This window comes from Elephas maximus, chromosome 6, assembly GCF_024166365.1.
Source record: "Elephas maximus indicus isolate mEleMax1 chromosome 6, mEleMax1 primary haplotype, whole genome shotgun sequence".
In the NCBI taxonomy this organism is placed as follows: domain Eukaryota; kingdom Metazoa; phylum Chordata; class Mammalia; order Proboscidea; family Elephantidae; genus Elephas; species Elephas maximus.
The window spans coordinates 59,746,784-59,766,558 of NC_064824.1; the positions used below are offsets into that span (position 1 = coordinate 59,746,784).

The following is a 19,775-nucleotide window of genomic DNA, read 5'->3' on the forward strand; positions in this document are numbered from 1 at the left end:
AGAGAAGTGGACACATATTTTGGGGGGACGCAATTCAATCCATAACATCATCTGAACCTGGTGCCTTTTTATGAGATAATTCTTTGATACTTTTCTCCATTTTGTCTATGGAAATGGGTCTATTTCATTTTTTTATTTTTACTACTGTCATTTATTTTAAATTACATGAAAAATTGTATGTACTTTTTCCAGATTTTCAAATATATTTAATAAGAATTTGCAAAATCTTATATTCCTCTGTTTCAGTGGTTGTTTCCCAATACATTATATATATGTACATATATAATTGTATCATCTTCTTTTTTCCCTTGCTTTTAGGTTGGCTATTGGTTTTCAATTTTGTTTCTTTTCAGAGAAACATCATTTTGATTTATTAGTCCTATTTCTTTGTTGTCATTTTCTACCTAATTCTTATTCCCTTTGCCTGTATTATCTTCTGAGAGTTTTAAGAATCATACTGGGTTTTGAATTTCATAAAATGTGTTCTTTGAGATAATCACATGAAGTTTTCCTTTTTATTTCTGTTAATGTTTTGAATTACACTGATTGCTTTGTTAGTGATAAACCCCTCTGCAATTCCTGGAATACACCTTGATTGTGCTGTATTATTCATTTTCTGTGCTGCTGGATTTGATTTGCTAATATTTTGTATAGAATTTTTGCACTTATGTTCGTGAGTCAGATCGGCCTGCTCTTTTCCTTTCTTGCAAAATCCTTGTCAGGTTTTTGTATTGACGTTATCCTGGACTTGTAAAATAAACTGGGGAATATTCCTTCTTCTTCTTTTGTTTAGAAGAGTTTATGTAATATTAGAAAATCTATGGGGCAGTTCTACTCTGTCCTATAGGGTCGCTATGAGTTGGAATCGACTCGACGGCAGTGGGAGTGGGTATGTAAGATTGGTTTTTTTTTTTTTTCCTTCCTTAAATGTTTAGAAGAATTCACCTGTGAAACCATCTGGGCCTGGTTTTTTTTTTTTTTTTTTGGTGGGGGGAAGATTTTTTTAAATAAAAGATTTAAATTCCATAATGAAAAAAAAAAAACTATTAAGGTTTTATATTTCTTGTATCTCTTTTAGCAACATTTTTCTAGGATTAGTCCATTTCATTTACTGTATTTTTTACACAAATAACACTAGCCTTCTACCTTTTTTTGCCAACTGCGCCTTCACTGTGAGGTATTTTTCTAAGTGTGCTATGCTAATTTTTTTTACAGCAACATGTAAAAAAAAAACTGGCATAGATGTGCTTATGAAAATACCTCACAGACTGAGGGCAGGGCTGGCAAACAAACGTAGACATTGCACATCATTTGGCTAAAACTATGGTAACTTGTCACATTTACTGGGCATAAAATTTTAAATACCTTCTTATTATTCTTTTACTGTCTGGAGAATCTTTGGAGATACTCCCTTTATATTACTAGTATTGGCAATTTTTCCTCTTTTTTTCTGACTAGTTTTCTTAGTCAAGGATTTCATTTAATTGGATAAACAATCAACATCCATGGAAGTAGCAGTCAAGAAATCAAAAGCAATATTGCACTGGGCAAATTTGCTGCATATATACTTTTAAAACCTTCAAAAGCAAAATTGTCACTTTGATGATTAAGGTGTGCCTGAACTCAAGCCATGGTATTTTCAATAGCCTAATAGGCATGCAAAACTGGACAGTGAGAAAGGAAGACCGAAGAATTGATCCCTTTGAGTTATGGCATTGGTGAAGAATACTGAATATACCATGGACTGCCAGAAGAGCAAACAAATCTGTTTTGGAGGAAGTACAGCCAGAATGCTCCTTAGAAGTGAGAATGGCTAAACTCTTCTTCTGGATTACTTTGGACATGCTGTCAAGAGGGACCAATCCCTGGAGAATGACATCATGCTTGGTAAAGTAGAGGGTCATCAAAATAGAGGAAGACCCTCAATGAGATGGATTGGCACAGTGGCAGCAACAACGGGTGGGCTCAAACTTATCTACTATTGTGAGGATGGCATATGACCGAGAAACATTTATTTCTGTTATATGTAGGGTCTCTATGAGTTGGAACCGACTCAGCAACACCTAACAACAACAGTTTTGCTAGGGATTCATTAATTTTATTAATCTAATCAAAGAACCAACTTTTGCTTTGTTGATTTTTTTTTAATTGTCAAATTTTTACCCTATTTCATTATTTTTTCTCTTACCTTTACATTTCCTTTCTTCTACTTTTTGGAGTTAGCTCTTCTGCCTTCCAGTTTTTTTGATATAAAAGATCAGACCAATGATTTTCAAACTTTCTTCTTTCCAGCATATACATTTACCATTGGTTAATTATAGCAGAGTAGAAAGATAAAAGACTGTTACTAGGCTATTACTAACATGTCTACCCTTGAAGTTCCCAACTCTGGTCTTATTGTTTACGTGAAAAATACAACTCTGTTTAATTAAGCCTCTGTGATTGGGTTTGTATTACACATAGCCAAACATAATACCTAACTACAGTAATATGTTCAACTTCATTTCTACACTTACTGGGCTCCTTACCTTCTTAGCTTCATCTCACATCCTCAGCCCTGGGTTTTCCTCTTGATCTTAAGGGAGGATTCATTTTCTCTAGTTTTGACCTTTGACTCTCTTTTGGACTTGACTCACATTCACTGTTTTTTTTAAATAATTTTTATTGAGCTTTAAGAGAACTTTTACAAATCAAGTCAGTCTGTCACATATAAGCTTATATACAGCTTACTCCATACTCCCACTTAATCTCCCCTAATGAGTCAGCCCTTCCAGTCTCTCCTTTTGTGACAGTTTTGCCAGTTTCTAACCCTCTCTACCCTCCTATCTCCCCTCCAGACAGGAGATGCCAACACAGTCTCAAGTGTCCACCTGATACAAGTAGCTCACTCTTCATCAGCATCTCTTTCCAACACATTGTCCAGTCCCTTCCATGTCTGATGAGTTGTCTTCGGGCATGGTTCCTGTCCTGGGCCAACACAAGGTTTGGGGACCATGACCGCTGGGATTCCTCTAGTCTCAGTCAGACCATTAAGTCTGGTCTTTTTATGAGAATTTGGGGTCTGCATCGCACTGATCTCCTGCTCCCTCAGGGGTTCTCTGTTGTGCTCCCTGTCAGGGCAGTCATCAGCTGTGGCCGGGCACCATCTAGTTCTTCTGGTCTCAGGATGATGTAAGTCTCTGGTTCATGTGGCCCTTTCTGTCTCGTGGGCTCATAGTTATTGTGTGACCTTGGTGTTCTTCATTCTCCATTGATCCAGGTGGGTTGAGACCAACTGATGCATCTTAGATGGCCGCTTGTTAGCCTTTAAGACCCCAGACGCCTCATTTCAAAGTGGGATGCAGAATGTTTTCATAATAGAATTATTTTGCCAATTGACTTAGAAGTCCCCTTAAGCCATAGTCCCCAAACCCCCGCCCTTGCTCCGCTGACCTTAGAAGCATTCAGTTTACCCCGGAAACTTCTTTAATTTGGTCCAGTCCAGTTGAGCTGACCTTCTGTGTATTGAGCATTGTCCTTCCCTTCACCTAAAGTAGTTCTTATCTACTAACTAATCAGTAAATAACCCTCTCCCACCCTCCCTCCCTCCCTACCTCGTAACCACAAAAGTATATGTTCTTCTTAGTTTATACTATTTCTCAATATAATAGTGGTCTTATAAAAATATTTGTCCTTTTGCCTCTGACTAATTTCACTCAGCATAATGCCTTCCAGGTTCCTCCATGTTATGAAATGTTTCACAGATTCGTCACTGTTCTTTATCGATGTGTAGTATTCCATTGCGCGAATATAACACAATTTATTTAACCATTCATCCATTGATGGACACCTTGGTTGCTTCCAGCTTTTTGCTATTGTAAACAGAGCTGCAATAAACATGGGTGTGCATATATCTGTTTGTGTGAAGGCTCTTATTTCTCTAGGGTATATTCCGAGGAGGGGGATTTCTGGGTTGTATGGTAGTTCTATTTCTAACTTTTTAAGATAATGCCAGATAGATTTCCGAAGTGATTGTACCATTTTACATTCCCACCAGCAGTGCATAAGAGTTCCAATCTCTCCGAAGCCTCTCCAACATTTATTATTTTGTGTTTTTTGGATTAATGCCAGCCTTGCTGGTGTGAGATGGAATCTCATCGTAGTTTTAATTTGCATTTCTCTAATGGCTAATAATCGAGAGCATTTTCTCATGTATCTGTTGGCTGCCTGAATATCTTCTTTAGTGAAATGTGTGTTCATATCCTTTGACCACTTCTTGATTGGGTTGTTTGTCTTTTTGTGGTTGAGTTTTGACAGAATCATGTAGATTTTACAGATCAGGCGCTGGTCGGAGATGTCATAGCTGAAAATCCTTTCCCCATCTGTAGGTGGCCTTTTTACTCTTTTGGTGAAGTCTTTAGATGAGCATAGGTGTTTGATTTTTAGGAGCTCCCAGTTATCTGGTTTCTCTTTGGCATTTTTGGTAATGTTTTGTATTCTGTTTGTGCCTTGTGTTAGGGCTCCTAATGTTGTCCCTATTTTTTCTTCCTTGATCTTTATCGTTTTAGTCTTTATGTTTAGGTCTTTGATCCACTTGGAGTTAGTTTTTGTGCATGGTGTGAGGTATGGGTCCTGTTTCATTTTTTTGCAAATGGATATCCAGTTATGCCAGCACCATTTGTTAAAAAGACTATCTTTTCCCCAATTAACTGACACTGGGCCTTTGTCAAATATCAGCTGCTCATATGTGGGTGGATTTATATCTGGGTTCTCAATTCTGTTCCGTTGGTCTATGTGCCTGTTGTTGTACCAGTACCAGGCTGTTTTGACTACTGTGGCTGTATAATAGGTTCTAAAATCAGGAAGAGTGAGGCCACCCACTTTCTTCTTTTTCAGTAATGCTTTACTTATCCGAGGCTTCTTTCCCTTCCATATGAAGTTGGTGATTTGTTTCTCCATCACATTAAAAAATGTCGTTGGAATTTGGATCGGAAGTGCATTGTATGTACAGACGGCTTTTGGTAGAATAGACATTTTTACTATGTTAAGTCTTCCTATCCACGAACAAGGTATGTTTTTCCACTTAAGTAGGTCCTTTTTAGTTTCTTGTAGTAGTACTTTGTAGTTTTCTTTGTATAGGTCTTTTACATCTTTGGTAAGGTTTATTCCTAAGTATTGTATCTTCTTGGTGGCTACGTGAATGGTATTGATTTGGTGATTTCCTCTTCGATGTTCTTTTTGTTGATGTAGAGGAATCCAAGCGATTTTTGTATGTTTATCTTATAACCTGAGACTCTGCCGAACTCTTCTATTGGTTCCAGTAGTTTTCTGGAGGATTCCTTAGGGTTTTCTGAGTATAAGATCATGTCATCTGCAAATAGAGATAATTTTACTTCCTCCTTGCCAATCCGGATGCCCTTTATTTCTTTATCTAGCCTAATTGCCCTGGCTACGACCTCTAACACAATGTTGAATAAGAGCAGTGATAAAGGGCATCCTTGTCTGGTTCCCGTTCTCAAGGGAAATGCTTTCAGGCTCTCTCCATTTAGAGTGATGTTGGCTGTTGGCTTTGTATAGATACCCTTTATTATGTTGAGGAATGTTCCTTCAATTCCTATTTTGCTGAGAGTTTTTATCATAAATGGGTGTTGGACTTTGTCAAATGCCTTTTCTGCATCAATTGATAAGATCATGTGGTTTTTGTCTTTTGTTTTATTTATATGGTGGATTACATTAATGGTTTTTCTTAATATTAAACCAGCCTTGCATACCTGGTATAAATCCCACTTGGTCGTGGTGGATTATTTTTTTGATATGTTGTTGAATTCTATTGGCTAGAATTTTGTTGAGGATTTTTGCATCTATGTTCATGAGGGATATAGGTCTATAATTTTCTTTTTTTTGTGATGTCTTTACCTGGTTTTGGTATCAGGGATATGGTGGCTTCATAGAATGAGTTAGGTAGTATTCCGTCATTTTCTATGCTTTGAAATACCTTTTGTAGTAGTGGTATTAACTCTTCTCTGAAAGTTTGGTAGAACTCTGCAGTAAAGCCGTCAGGGCCCCGGCTTTTTTTTGTTGGGAGTTTTTTGATTACCGTTTCAATCTCTGTTTTTGTTATGGGTCTATTTAGTTGTTTCACATTCACTGTTTTATGGTCTCCTCTTTGGCCACCAAGTGTCAGCGTTCTTAACTGACTCCCCACCTGTCTTTATATGAGCACTTCCTATAGTTCTGAGTCCTGACATTTAAACTGGAGTATGCACAGTCATCTTCTCAAGGATTTAACTCTTTGGTATTGTGAAGACACATATTCATTAAGTTTCCAAAACAAATTTTTCAGTTCCAGATGGGGCCTATTATGGATTGAATTGTGTCCCCCAAAAATGTAAGTCAAATTGGCTAGGCTATGATTTCCAATATTCTGTGGTTGTCTTCCATTTTGTAATCTGATGTATTTAAAACAGATTGTAAATCTTAACCTCTATGATGTTAATGAGGCAGGATTAGAGGCAGTTATGTTAATGAGGCAGGACACGATTTACAGGGTTAAGATATATCTTGAGTCAATCTCTTTTAAGATATAAAATTGAGAAGTGAGCAGAGAGGAGAGGGACCTCATGACACCAAGAAAGAAGTGTCAGGAGTGGAGCTTGTCCTTTGGACCTGGGGTCCCTGTGCTGAGAAGCTCCTAGACCAGAGGAGGATTGATAACAAGGATTTTCCCCAGAGCCAACAGAGAGAGAAAGACTTCCCCTGGAGCTGGCACCCTGATTTCAGACTTCTAGCCTCCTAAACTGTGAGAGAATACATTTCTATTTGCCAAAACAATTCACCTGTGGTATTTCTGTTATAGCAGCACTAGGTAACTAAGACAGGGCCTGTTAGTTCACCTGGGGTACTCTGCTGTAGGAGTGGTAAGGCAATGATTTGCATAAAATAAAACACGGAGGCTATCAAAGAGTTGCCTTGACCTCCTCACATCAGAACTATGAAAAATAGAGCATTTTGATCTCATTGGTTGAATTACTTAATAATCAACATAGCCAGCTTCTACTTAAAAATGAGCATATGAACAAACAAAAACCCTACTTTAAGAAAATACTGCGTAGCCTCTAAACATTCTTCAATGAGATGCTTTGGAAGAAGACAGGATGATTTTGGTTCTGGGGAAGCTGACGAACATTTTTTTTTTTTTTTAAATATTTTATTGTGTTTTTGGTGAAAGTTTACACAGGAAATTAGGTTCTCATTAAAAATTTTCTATACGTATTGTTCAGCGACATTGGTTACATTTCCCGCGATGTATCAGCATTCTCGTTATTTCCATTTTGGTTTTCCCGTTTCTGTTAACCTAGCTTCCCTGTCCCCCCAGCCTTCTCATCTTTGATCCAGGGTAAATGTTAACATTTGGTTTCATCTACATGATTATTTTGAGGAGAACAGTACTCACAAGTGATATTATTTATTTTATGGTCCAATTTGTCATTTGCCTGAAAGGCGACCATGGGGAGTGATACAGTACTCACAAGTGATATTATTTATTTTATGGCCCAATTTGTCATTTGCCTGAAAGGCGACCACGGGGAGTGATTTGAGTCCCAGATTTAAAGAGTATCTCAGGGTGATAATCTCAGGGCTTCATCTAGTCTTTACCAGCCCAGTGAGTCTGGCCTTTTTTTAGGATTTTGAATTTTGTTCTGTTTTTAATAGACACAATCTTGACACATACTAAGGTAACTTCTGCCTTGAATATACCTGTAGCAACCATTTTAGGATGAATATTTCAGCCTTTGTTACTACTGATACCTCCTTATAAGGTAAAAGACAGTCATAAAGACTTTTGTAAGGTACGATGGCGATTAGACAATTTTAACCTTATTTAATCATATCGAGAACTTAGGCCCAGAGAGATTAAATTACCTACTCAGGGTCATACAACTGGTACTAACTTTACCTCTACCCTTTTCTATCCAGCTTAGGAAAAGTTAATCAATGTGTGAATGGGTAAGAGTGACATTATTAAGGTATTACCTCAAATTCACTCCTACTAGCAAAGTATGGAAACTCTGGTGGCACAGTGGTTAAGAAGCCATGGCTACTAACCAAAAGGACGGTAGTTCGAATCCACCAGGTGCTCCTTGGAAACCCTATGGTGCAGTTCTACTCTGTCCAATAGGGTCACTATGAATTGAAATTGACTCAACGGCAATGGGTTATCAAAATATATAAGTAATTTCCAAACTTTGAAATCTTAGTGGCTAGTAATTAGAAGCTTATAACTTATATGAGTTTTATACAGATAGAGCAAGAGATCAGCAAGGCTGTACATGACAAAGAAGAGTCTCAGACATGTCAATCAGCACCAGACTAGCTCTGGACATTACGGAACAGGGAGACAGGGTACAGGGCATGATGTGCAAACTCAAATACCTGCAGATGCCAGGCAGTGAGGGATATGCATAAAGTGGGCCAGGGATAAGTGCCCAAGTGTACATTATGTGGAGTGTGTGTGTGCGTGTGTGTGTGTGTGTGCATTTATGGGTGTGTGTGTGTGTAGAGGGCACTGTTGTGAGCTGGAGATCATGTGACTCTCCAGAATGAGGCAGCTGTTGCTCAGCTCCAGAGGAGATTTGCTTTTTTCACCTAATGTGAACTGATGATCCAATTTTTTAAGAGAAACCAGAAGTCAATACTTTTATATAAAATATAATGATGGCTCAAAATGTTAAAGCTCAGTGAAGCCGTTTAAAGGATGAAATCATGTCTATGGACCAGATTTGGCTTGTGGGCTACCAGCTTAGAAAGAAGGAATGTTTGGAAGGAATAAGGGCACCAAGAAGAGAAGCAATTAGAGAAAAAATAGACAATGGTAAAGAAAATTTTATTTAAGTCTACTTTAGATATATTGAATGCTGAAAATTTTAATGACAATGGTTCCAAGAAGGAAGTTTTCTTTCCAGTTACACCACTGTGGCTATCAGTCTTTCTCTTCTATATTATAATGCAGATATGTTGTAATTGAAATAATTAATATGTACAAATTGATATAGAAAAATAATTCCATTGCTAAATGCAAATAGATTGGGGTACTTCATCAAAATAAGAAGAAAATAAGATAATACAGCACTTTTATATTTTAAAACTGATATTTTAGCAATCTTTTCATAATAGTTTATTCCATTTTACAATCTTTTGGCTACAGAACACTAAAAGAAAATTCATTTATTGGCATGCAAAGTAAGATGGTTTCAGAATACATCTCTTCAAATTTACAGAACTTAAAATTTCAAACATTCCAAGCGGCTGGCAGGTGATGTTATGAAGATGGTCTTGAATGGTGACATAACTTATTTCCTAGAGATTAAAAAAACAAAACAAAACAAATAAAAGACAGTGATTTAACATAGCTATAATACCCAGAAGATGCTGTTAACAAATCCAGGGAACATTTCAATGATTTATTCTGATAAAAGCTATCTACCGATCCCTTTATCTTATAAATGCCTCAGTCTTTTGGACTCTGAATAGTTAGGTTCAAAGATGATTTATCCTAAAATCTCCCCATCAAAAAATACAGTTATGAATAGTTATGAAAAGCAATTAACATCCTTCAAGATAAGTGCTTATTTTTTGGTGTTTATGTTTTTACTACTATGCTTATTACATTAAGCATATAATGCCACATACATTGGCATTTTATCTTTGTGCTAAAACTTCAATATATATAACAATTTGTAATGTGATATTAATATGTGAATGACTTAACACTCTCCATGTTTTAGTCACATCTGTGGTCCTAGTGTCTCGTCCCTTATAGATATTCAGTAAATGTGTTTGGAATCAATGCGTGAATTAATAAAACTGCAGTGATCAAAATGAATATAATAATGTACTCTCAAGTGATTTAAACATGCATGTTTTTTACTATATTTGAATGTGAAGACTCTTTCCCCCACATAGAGAACATTCTGCAGTAATATGACAACAAATATTTAAGAAACTTTTGATGGTTTTCAGAATTGACTAAAATGCAGTCACCTGTCAGTAATTTTTGTCTGAAGCAACCAATTTATAAAATCTCTGGTGGCAAGATTATCAAGAACTGTGTTCATCTCGTCAGAGAAAGACCCATCAGCGTGTCTGCGGCGGAGCTCTTCAACGATGACTTCTGGGAAACTAAGAAAAAGAGAGTTAAAATTAGGTTAAAATTTTAAAGAAGTGCTCATCAGTTTCCTCTCACTGCTAATGTGTGTGAGAGTCACTGAGAAAACAATGAGTTTCTATTTACTGAGGTCCTAGTACGAAAAATCTCATAGGAACCAGTATGAACTGGCAAGCATCTGAAAGGAAATGTTTCAGGTAGTAAGGAGCAGAGACAGGATCTGAAATCAACCCTGTATAACTTCATGCCATTTTCAAAATTCCAGACTGCTTAAAAATTTTAGTATATTGGCAACAGAAGCTATTGCTGAGACTATTAACCTGTTTACAATTTGATAAAACATATTATATACTGTAAAACCAGCGATTTTTAGAACAGCCTTACAAACTGAAATATGAAGAGATTAACCTTAGTGTATATTATATTTCCTTTTTCTTCAGTTTACCTTAGAGGGATTTTTGGTATTCCTTTAAAACACAATAAAATATCCTCAAGTGTAAGCTACTATTTTGCCATTGGTTTTGCAAGTTTGATTGTTAATGTGCTAAAAACCAAACCACAATAGTACTTCCCCTTTGTCTTGAGATCTCTTTAAGTCTCAGTAAGCTTAAAAATCAGAGTTCAACATAAATTTTCTGTCCCTCATATTTCAAATGTCAATCAAAATGATCATGAGAAAATGAGATGGACCTTAATTTCATTTTCAACTTTGGTTGTTTAATGAGTATTTATATGACCTGTTTAAAAAAAAAAAGTCATCAAGTTGGCTCCTACTCATAGCAACCCTATAGGACAGAGTAGAATTGCCCCATAGGGTTTCCAAGGAGAGGATGGTAAATTCAAACTGCCGATCTTTTAGTTAGCCATCAATGACAGTCCCGTAAAAAACTGGGTATATGGTTCAATATGCAGATATTTCCACATATCTCTACTTTGAGTGTCATTTCACTAAACATCTTCCGTTTGGTTCTTTTCAGTCTTCAGTAGCTTTTTATCTGAATATTTACTAACGCATAAATATATTTTGATCACTTATATAAACATTTAATGTCAAACTTTGTTTTCAGTATTATTTCCTCTTTTTCTTTATCCCTAGTTTTCCTAGGGCACTTCTAGTTTAAGCTTGTTCTTCCCCTGTAGTTATCAAAAGCTCCCTATTTACTCCCAAAAATGTCTTGGCTTGGGTGATAAATTAATACCATAATCATAAAACAAAAAACAAAAACAAAACTCGTTGCCTTCAAATCCTATAGGACAGAGTAGAACTGCCCCATAGGGTTTCCAAGGAGTGCCTGGTGGATTTGAACTGCTAACCTTTTGGTCAGTAGCCATAGCTCTTAACCACTACACAATCAGGTCTTCCACCCCAATTATAGCACTACTATAATAGGAGCGGCTATGAGTCGGAATCGACCCAACGGCACTGGGTTTGGTTTTGTTTTTGGTTTTATAATGGGATATGAAGATTAAAGATTATAGCCTTCGGTATGGATTACATCTCAACATAAGAAAACAAAAAGCCTCACAACTGGGTCAATAAGCAACATCATGATAATGGAGAAAAGATGATATTGATAAGGATTTCATTTTACTTGGATCCACAATCAACACCTATGGAAGCAGAAGTTAAGAAACCAAATGATGTATTGTATTGAGCATATCTCCTGCAAAACACCTCTTTCAAGTATTAAAAAGCAAACATACCACTTTGAGGACTAAGGTGCCTGACCCAAGCCATGGTATTTTCAATCATCTCATATGCATGTGAAAGTGGAACAATGAATAAGGAAGACCAAAGAAGAATTGATGCCTTTGAATTACAGTGTTGGCGAATAATATTGAATATACCATGGACTGCCAGAAGAACAAACAAATCTGTCTTGGAAGAAGTACATTCAGAATGCTCCTTAGATGTGAAGATGGCACTTTGGATATGTTATCAGGAGGGACCAGTCTCTGGAGAAGGGCATCGTGCTTGGTAAACTAGAAGGTCAGCAAAAAAAAAAAAAAAAAGGGAGACCCTCAACAAGGTGGATTGACACAGTGGCTTTAACTATGGGCTCAAACATAGCAATGACTGTGAGGATGGTGCAGGAGCGGGCAGTGTTTCGTTCCATTGTACATAGGGTTAACAGGAGTCAGAACCAACTCAATGGCAACTAACAACAACAACAATAACGGGATAAAAATGTAACCTATTTGACTCTATCATTACTGGTTCCTACCAAAGAAGACTCAGACTAAACTTTTGTATATTGTCTCCTACCAATCAGGGTTATTTCCTTACTTTTTGAAAGTATACTAATTAGCTTCCCTAATCCAGATTCATATATAGATAACTCTAGATTTAAGTTTTCACCATCAAGGGAAAAAAAAAAGGAATGTCAAATAAGAATGTACAGACTTACTCTCGCCTTCCTCGGCCTTTCACCAGCCAAGCAATGAATTCCTTGGCAGCTTGGCCTTCCAAATAAGAACTAACATCACTGGTAAAGGTCCCTTCAGCATGTCTCTCAAATTTATCCTGACGTTTGGCAATGTTATTCCTGAAAAAAATGTGAACGTTAAATTGAAGATCTGTCTCTCTGGCAATATGGTTCTCACCTATGAGCAGTGGCAGCTTCGGAGTTTGGGATTCTATGTAGGAGGGACTTAGGGAAAATTTGGGAGGAGGGATGGCTGGGGGACTAGTCTTAAAGCTACATTAATTATTTGGATTGAAGAGTGGTGGGAGAGGACTAATAATTAAGGAGCAGCTAAAGCCCCCTCCCAGAATACCCATATTCACCTCCCCTGCTTATCTGTGTCACTGGTTATGAAACGATGCATTACTTTTACATCAGTCTCAGTAGTGTAGACTCTCCATTGTGTGATACTACTCTCCAGCAAGGAAGCTGTTTGCTACTAGTAAGCATTGGGTCAGAGTTATTGAATTGTTTTAAGGGAAAGCGAAGGAGTATCTCAAACTGTTATCAAAAGGACCACATGATAAAGGACTAAAGGAATTGCGTGATCAATTACCAATGAAGAAAGCTAAGAAGATGGACACCATATCAACTTAAAGTGTGGCAGAGTGCTCTGTAAAGGTGGGCAATCAGCTGCCCTCAGCCTCTCTGACATATGTCACCACTGGAAACTTTAATTATAAACACACTACAGAAATCACCTGTGAGCAAAGACTGTTATGCATTCATGTAACCAGTCGTGGCATTCCCTTTCTGGAAAATAACAACTCTTTTTCATTTTTATAAATTTGTGGTTTCTCACATTTCACTGATGGCCTTACCTGTCATTCTTATCAAGGACTTCTCCCAACATCTGTTCTGACCACAATGGCTGCCTTTCCGGCAGTTGAATGTGCCCTGTGCTTTAAGAACCTTTTGTTAGTTGCAACTCTATCTCTCCTGTTCCTCTTGCTCGCACATGATCTCTTCTTTCCCTCTCCCTCCCTTCTCCATTCTATCTAGACAAATCCATGTCCGTTTCCTGAATTTTAGATTCCTTCAGCTACTCTGTATGCAGAACTCCCTTCCTCTTGTGGGCCACTCTCCAAAGAAATTGTGAAATTCCACCACTTCTGTGAAACTCTTGCAGATGATTTCTTCCAGTAGCCTAGATGCAGCAGACCCCTCCCCACCAAAGAAAACCCAGCATTAAAATGTATGTCATATTATAGGCTTGTGTTCTTACTTGCCATCTCTCTTTATGCTGTGCAGCTAGGCTGTAATTTTAAATGCATGTCTTGGGATGTATTCTACAAGAAAAAGGATGCATCTCTTTCTATTCCTAACCATGATTAGCTTGGCTAGGGATGGTTTTAATATGGTCACAGTTGTGCATTTGAACCCTACAAGGGGATGGTGACTTGGCTCTATCTTTTGGCCAGAAATTATACTCCTAACTCCGCACATTCCACAAAAGTCAGCTTTCAGTTTTAAAGGGAAAATGAATAAGGGAGTAAATATTGCTAAGATCACAGGTGGGGAAAAAATTTAAGGTCTGTGTCACAGCGAAGAGTAGGTAAGGGTTTGGAGGAAGGAGGGATAGGGCATTCAGAGCTAATACAAAAGACAGCATCATCAACGCTGGAAAGTATCAAAATTGAAAGTGCTGTGGGCACTATTTGATGAACGTGATAACTTAAGAAAGGCAGGAGAAATTTAAGATACATTTAAGTAATATACTTGTGTGCAAATTTCAGAACAGGTTCAGAACTCTTACCTGTTCCTCTTGGTGTTCATCAACCACTGCACAAAATCCTGAGCACGCCTGGAGTCTAAGTACTTGCTGTAGTCACTGGTGAATGTGCCCTGTGAATGGCGCTTGTCTTCAATCATTTGATCCGGATCGTTGGGCGGATCTGTCTGGGAAGCTGAGAATGATCTGTGAAGAACAGTGATTGGTGCAACATAAAGTTCTGCTGTAAACTCACTTGAGGATTATCCTCACTACAAAATACAGGGCTGCATGAAGCAGTAATGCAGGCACCTAGGGTATATCAGTACATAGTGCAAAGAGACCTTAGCTTTTCATTGGAATCCCATAGTTTTATTATAGTAGAGTACACTCCTATTCTGAATTCTAGTAACTAATTTCTTAACTGACTTATTTTTTTTCTGAAATAGGGTTAAATAAATCTTTTTTTAACTAATTAATCTGCTCATGACTATGCTAATAAAGGCAGAAGAGAGTAGTGACTTGAATATTTTAAAAGAGTGAAGCATTCCAGATTATTAGTTGGGGCAGCAGATTTATGGTTCCAATTCGATTTTCATATATTAATGTGAAAACATAACTCAATTACCTTATGATATGGTAGCTAATGGTGGAACAAAGACTTTTAAAAGTCCATACAAAGGTAAGAAAGAGCCCACTTGCTAATTTGAAATTATATAGTGTATAATCTACATCTCAGTAATCAACAGTTGGTTCCATGGTAAATATATGGAATAATATTCAATGTTATTAATACTCAGAAATGGGAATTAAAACAACAGTGAGATACCATTTTTACCTGTCAAGTTGGCAAAGATTAAATACTGGTAAGGACCCTGTGAGAGAAATATTTCTATACTGCTTTCTGGAAAGTTAATTTGCAAGATACTATAAAAGGTTTAAACTCATTAAACCCTTTGGCACAGTAATTCTACTACTAGGAATTGATCCTCAGAAATACTCCGAAATGTAGCAAAAAGGTATGTACCAAATGTTATTTGCAACATTATTTGTAGTGGGAAAATTTCTGACCTCTTATGTGTCTAACAGGGAAGGAATAACTTCTTGTAAATTATTCTACATAGTTTATATGGATTAGTATGCAGCCATTAAATATTATATATTTAATAGATATTTTTAACAATATCAGGAAAAGCTAACAATACAAAGCTAAGAGAGAGAAAAAGTATGATGCAAAGCTCTATTATGTTCTCAGAAATATTTGTATACTTTATATATATATATATAAAATACAAGAAACGAATACACCAAATTTTTATTATGAATAGTTTTCTCTGAATAGTAGAATTTTGCATACTTGACCTACTTTTGCATATTTTTAATATGAACATGTATGACTTTTACAATTAGCAAGAAACAATATTTTTTTAAGAAGGCATAACCAAAGAGAAAAGAGTTGGTGTAAACAATTAAAATAATCTGTGCAGTGTACGAGTAATGAATGAATGGTTAGACAGGATAATCCGAGAAATTCAAAAGCTAGAATTTCCCATGTAGCATATTTTCCAACAATTCCCATCCCTTTGGTTATGAAACAACTCATACTTTTATCTATACTCCAGAAAAGCCTGCCTTTATCACAGTGACACTTTAAACATACGAATTTTGTGCATAGAGTATTTACTCTAAGTTACTAAGAACTTATTTACTAACTGTAGTTTTCACAGGCATTACTCTAACCGTGGTGCTACGTTATTTCAAGTCTAAGGATTTACTACCTGGGTTTCTCCTCTGTGGCTTGAAGGGAACGTTGCCAGCTGCCTTGTATCAGCATTATAAACAACCCAGCCACAACGTAAATGCTTCTCATTTTCGCTGCCTGTCAGAACACAGAGGGAGAGGGGGAAAGAAGCAGGCAATCATATTTAAACATGTCAGGCTAAATTAGTTTGATTTTGACTAAGTACATATTCTAAATAGAAAGAAAAAGCCAGTCTTATCTGTTTTATTCTGATCATATTTCCAGTTTACTTTCAAAAAGTAGATTGTATTTTTCCCCAGAATCTTTTGAGGCAAAAAGGGACACAAAAGATGTGTTCCACCATTAAGGCTTTTCATTAATGTAGGACACTTCTGTCAATGATTAGAAGGCTCATTCCCAGAATCGAAATAGAAAATGACCACGATAAACATTTAAAATATCCCCTGTAGATGATATGCTACATATGGTTAGCCTGAATGGCACCTTATCCATAATGCTGCCCCCCCTCACTATCAGTCTGGCTTTCAATTAATAGTCCTTCACTTCCAAGCATTTACATTATACTGCATTTCAACCATCTTAAAGCAGCCTCAGGCTACAACTTGGCATACCAGCTGTCGGTTCAGATGTATTATTCATTTATATTTTAAATAGTGTAACTTGGTCTAGACTTCATAATTATAAAGCGGCCAACAGATTTGAGGTATTTTAGGGTGCTTTGACCTGTTCTAAATTAAAGGGAAAAAATCGTTTTAAAGACAAGCAATTTGCAATGAGAACTAATGCTTCTGGCAACTTGAACAGTCACAACTAAGAAGCTAAGAGATTACTGTCATAAAGAAAATCAGTGCTTGCTTCCAAAGTCTTGGAAGTCCCCAGGTTGTTTTACAATTGGACTTAGTCCAGGATATGTCATTTGCTGCTAGTGGCACACTAGACCTGGTTGTATGGTACACCTGGTTGCTTGTCCTAGTATTACAAGCAGATGAGACATGCAGTGTGTGCGCAGAGGCCAATGTGAACGTGGGCAGTGTCCACGTGGAGCTAGCACCTCTATTTTCTGAATGGAAACCTCAAGCCCAGTATTTGTCATGGACTTCTCTCTGCTACTTTCAAGCCCTACAGTGCTTACTTTGAGAAGTGGGGATTTCAATCCAAGTTAGATTATGCTTATCCATAAATAATTTGAATGAGTATTTTTAGCAAATGACATTTGGTTTGAAATAAGGATTTTACAAATATTATCATTTAAATCTATCAATCTTTTCCTTAACATCCTGGCCATATTTACTATCTGTTTCTGGCACTGCAACTTGGAGACGTAATACCTGCTACAGTAACTTTTTTCCTTTGAAAGATCAAGTCTTTTTAAGATTGAGTGGTCAATTAGGCAAAGAAACATAATAGGAATATTCACCTTCATTCATCAACATTAAATTAGTAATATGGCATTTTGCCATGCTTCAGAAAGCTTTGGGAACATTCTATACACTTAGGTAGTGTCTTCTGATAATTCTAATATTCATGTTTTCAGGAATGTTTTAAAATTAAGGCAAGCGGGTCTTTTTATGATAACACCACTGTTGGAAGCTTTCTTATAAAAGACTGAAAGCTGTCAATTTAGTTCTAAATTATTCTATATTCTATTCTATATATATATATAGGGAGAGAGAGAGAACATATATATTCTATTATGGTCTATTGAGGCAGATTTAGAGCAGGTGGTATTCTGCCCCTGTGGTGGCTGATGGAAGAAGAAAACAACGATAAATAAATGAACATTGAAGTCCTTTATAGGCAATAAAATAAGTCCTACTGAAAGGAAGGACTTGGTTTTTAAATTTCTCTGATTCATTTTGTAAACGGCTTCAGAATAGTGAAAATTTAAGAACAGAGTTAATTGTTTGGATACCATTGCAGAGAAGGTAAATGTTATGTTATTTTAGTATCAAAATCTTATTTAATAAGAAAAGAATTTCAAAGTACTTTCCCCTCTTCAGATGGCCTAAGGAGAGAATCTATGGTTTGGTAAGAACCATAATCTTCCACTCAGATTTAAAAATACAATATGATAACAATGGCATTTCCTGTGTAGGAAATCTTTCAGAAAGATTAATCTTAGACCAGGGAAAGGAGACATTGTATTCTATTCCTAAATATAAACCAAATAGGTACTTTTTAAACTGGTTAGCTCATTTTCTATACTGGAAAATATATGTGGAAATATCCAAAAAACAAAACATATACCATTTAATCATTTACTCCATTAAAGAGCTCTGTAAAATTGGTCTTTGTTTTAGGAACTTAAGTAGGTGCTTTAGAACATCTGATTTTTTTTTTTTCCTAAAGAGATTCACTAAAATTTCATTCCAGCATGTATAGTTTTTAGATTTTAATAATTGCTATTGGTATTCAATCAACAGTAAATAATTATTGATTACTTACACCCGTCCAAAGTAATTAAAAAAAAAAATTTTTTTTTTTTTAGATGACGTTTATTCTGGGCACCAACTACATTGAGTCTTATTTAGAAAAAGCAGATTTCATGATATTCATGATGGAGTTATCAGAAATCTGAATATTTGAAAAATGATTTGAATTTGGTCTTTTGGAAAATCAGAGGTTTTAACTGGTAAAGAGGAATTGCTGTCGTAGCCTCTCTAATAGACCCACTTTTGCGGAATTTCAAAAGCGCCTTCTGTTTGAAACAGTATATACATCTATTAAATCGAAGGAAAAAAAATCTATTTTTCCAAATGTTTCTACTTATTTAAAAATGCAGTTTTCACAACAGCTAAATCTCATTGCAAGTACATTGATTGGAGTATTTGTTTTCTTTTCTACTTTGTCTTTGAATTGAATTATTTCCCTGGCACACTTTGGAGCTTCACTACACTAAAGTTGATGAAAATGTATTTTATATCACTTTTTCATCTCAATTCTGCTCCATGAGTTATTAATAATAAAGTATAAGATGAAAGAGCAACACTTTAATTTATAATATTTTGCTCCCTTAAGAATAGTTAACTGTACCAAAAACAGGATCCACAATCTTAGAATTATCCGGTATTAATCTTACCTTTTGAGACTGCGACGTGAAACAGAAGAGGTGCAGAAAGAGAGAACTCACTGTCGGAACTTTGGAAGTGCTCTGTGTCCTGAGTTCTGTACTTCTGCACCAAAGCGCACTGCTTTTATATACTCCTCAGCTCTGCTTAGCCTCACAGATATTACGCTGACAATATAAATTTCTCATCTGTAGATAATGGGTTTTTGTTACAAACGACTTCACACGCCCACTCACTTTGCTCATCTGCATTTTACGCTTACATGCGTAAAGGGATCCGGAAAGTTTTTATTTACTCTCGTGCCTTTTTTTTGCTGGGAATGAAGAGGGCAGTTTGGAAATTCACCTTCCACTCTGTCAGGCATGAAAATCACTTAAGTACTCTAAAGTGAATTTTGATGTTGAAGACAAAAGAACTTAAAATTACATGGCCCATAGCTAAAACCATTTTGAGTATGGCCTCATCAGAGGGTCTTATTAAAGTCCATCGGTTTGCTATTTATCCATGATGGATTTCTTATCAGAATATAACGATCAATTCATTCATTCATTCATTTATCCAAATCATTCAGTAAACACATACTTATTAAGAATCTTCTGACTTCACTCTATGGAATTAATTTGCA

At 36.3% G+C, this 19,775-nt stretch overlaps 1 protein-coding gene across 2 annotated transcripts; it reads right to left on the reverse strand.

The window, feature by feature from the left end:
• Window positions 1-9,162: 9,162 nt before the first annotated feature.
• Window positions 9,163-19,260, reverse strand: GCG (glucagon). Of its 2 annotated transcripts, XM_049888970.1 has the most exons (6): window positions 19,162-19,260; window positions 16,099-16,199; window positions 14,366-14,527; window positions 12,553-12,690; window positions 10,021-10,158; window positions 9,163-9,336 (listed from the first exon to the last, which is right to left on the reverse strand). In XM_049888970.1, the coding sequence occupies exons 2-6, from the start codon at window positions 16,188-16,190 to the stop codon at window positions 9,330-9,332; spliced, it is 537 nt and encodes a 178-aa protein (XP_049744927.1). In that variant the 5' UTR covers window positions 16,191-16,199; window positions 19,162-19,260; the 3' UTR covers window positions 9,163-9,329. The 2 variants fall into 2 exon arrangements, with proteins under 2 accessions (XP_049744927.1, XP_049744928.1); XM_049888971.1 differs by lacking the exon at window positions 9,163-9,336 and having other exon boundaries at window positions 10,017-10,158.
• Between the last annotated feature and the right edge of the window lie 515 nt (window positions 19,261-19,775).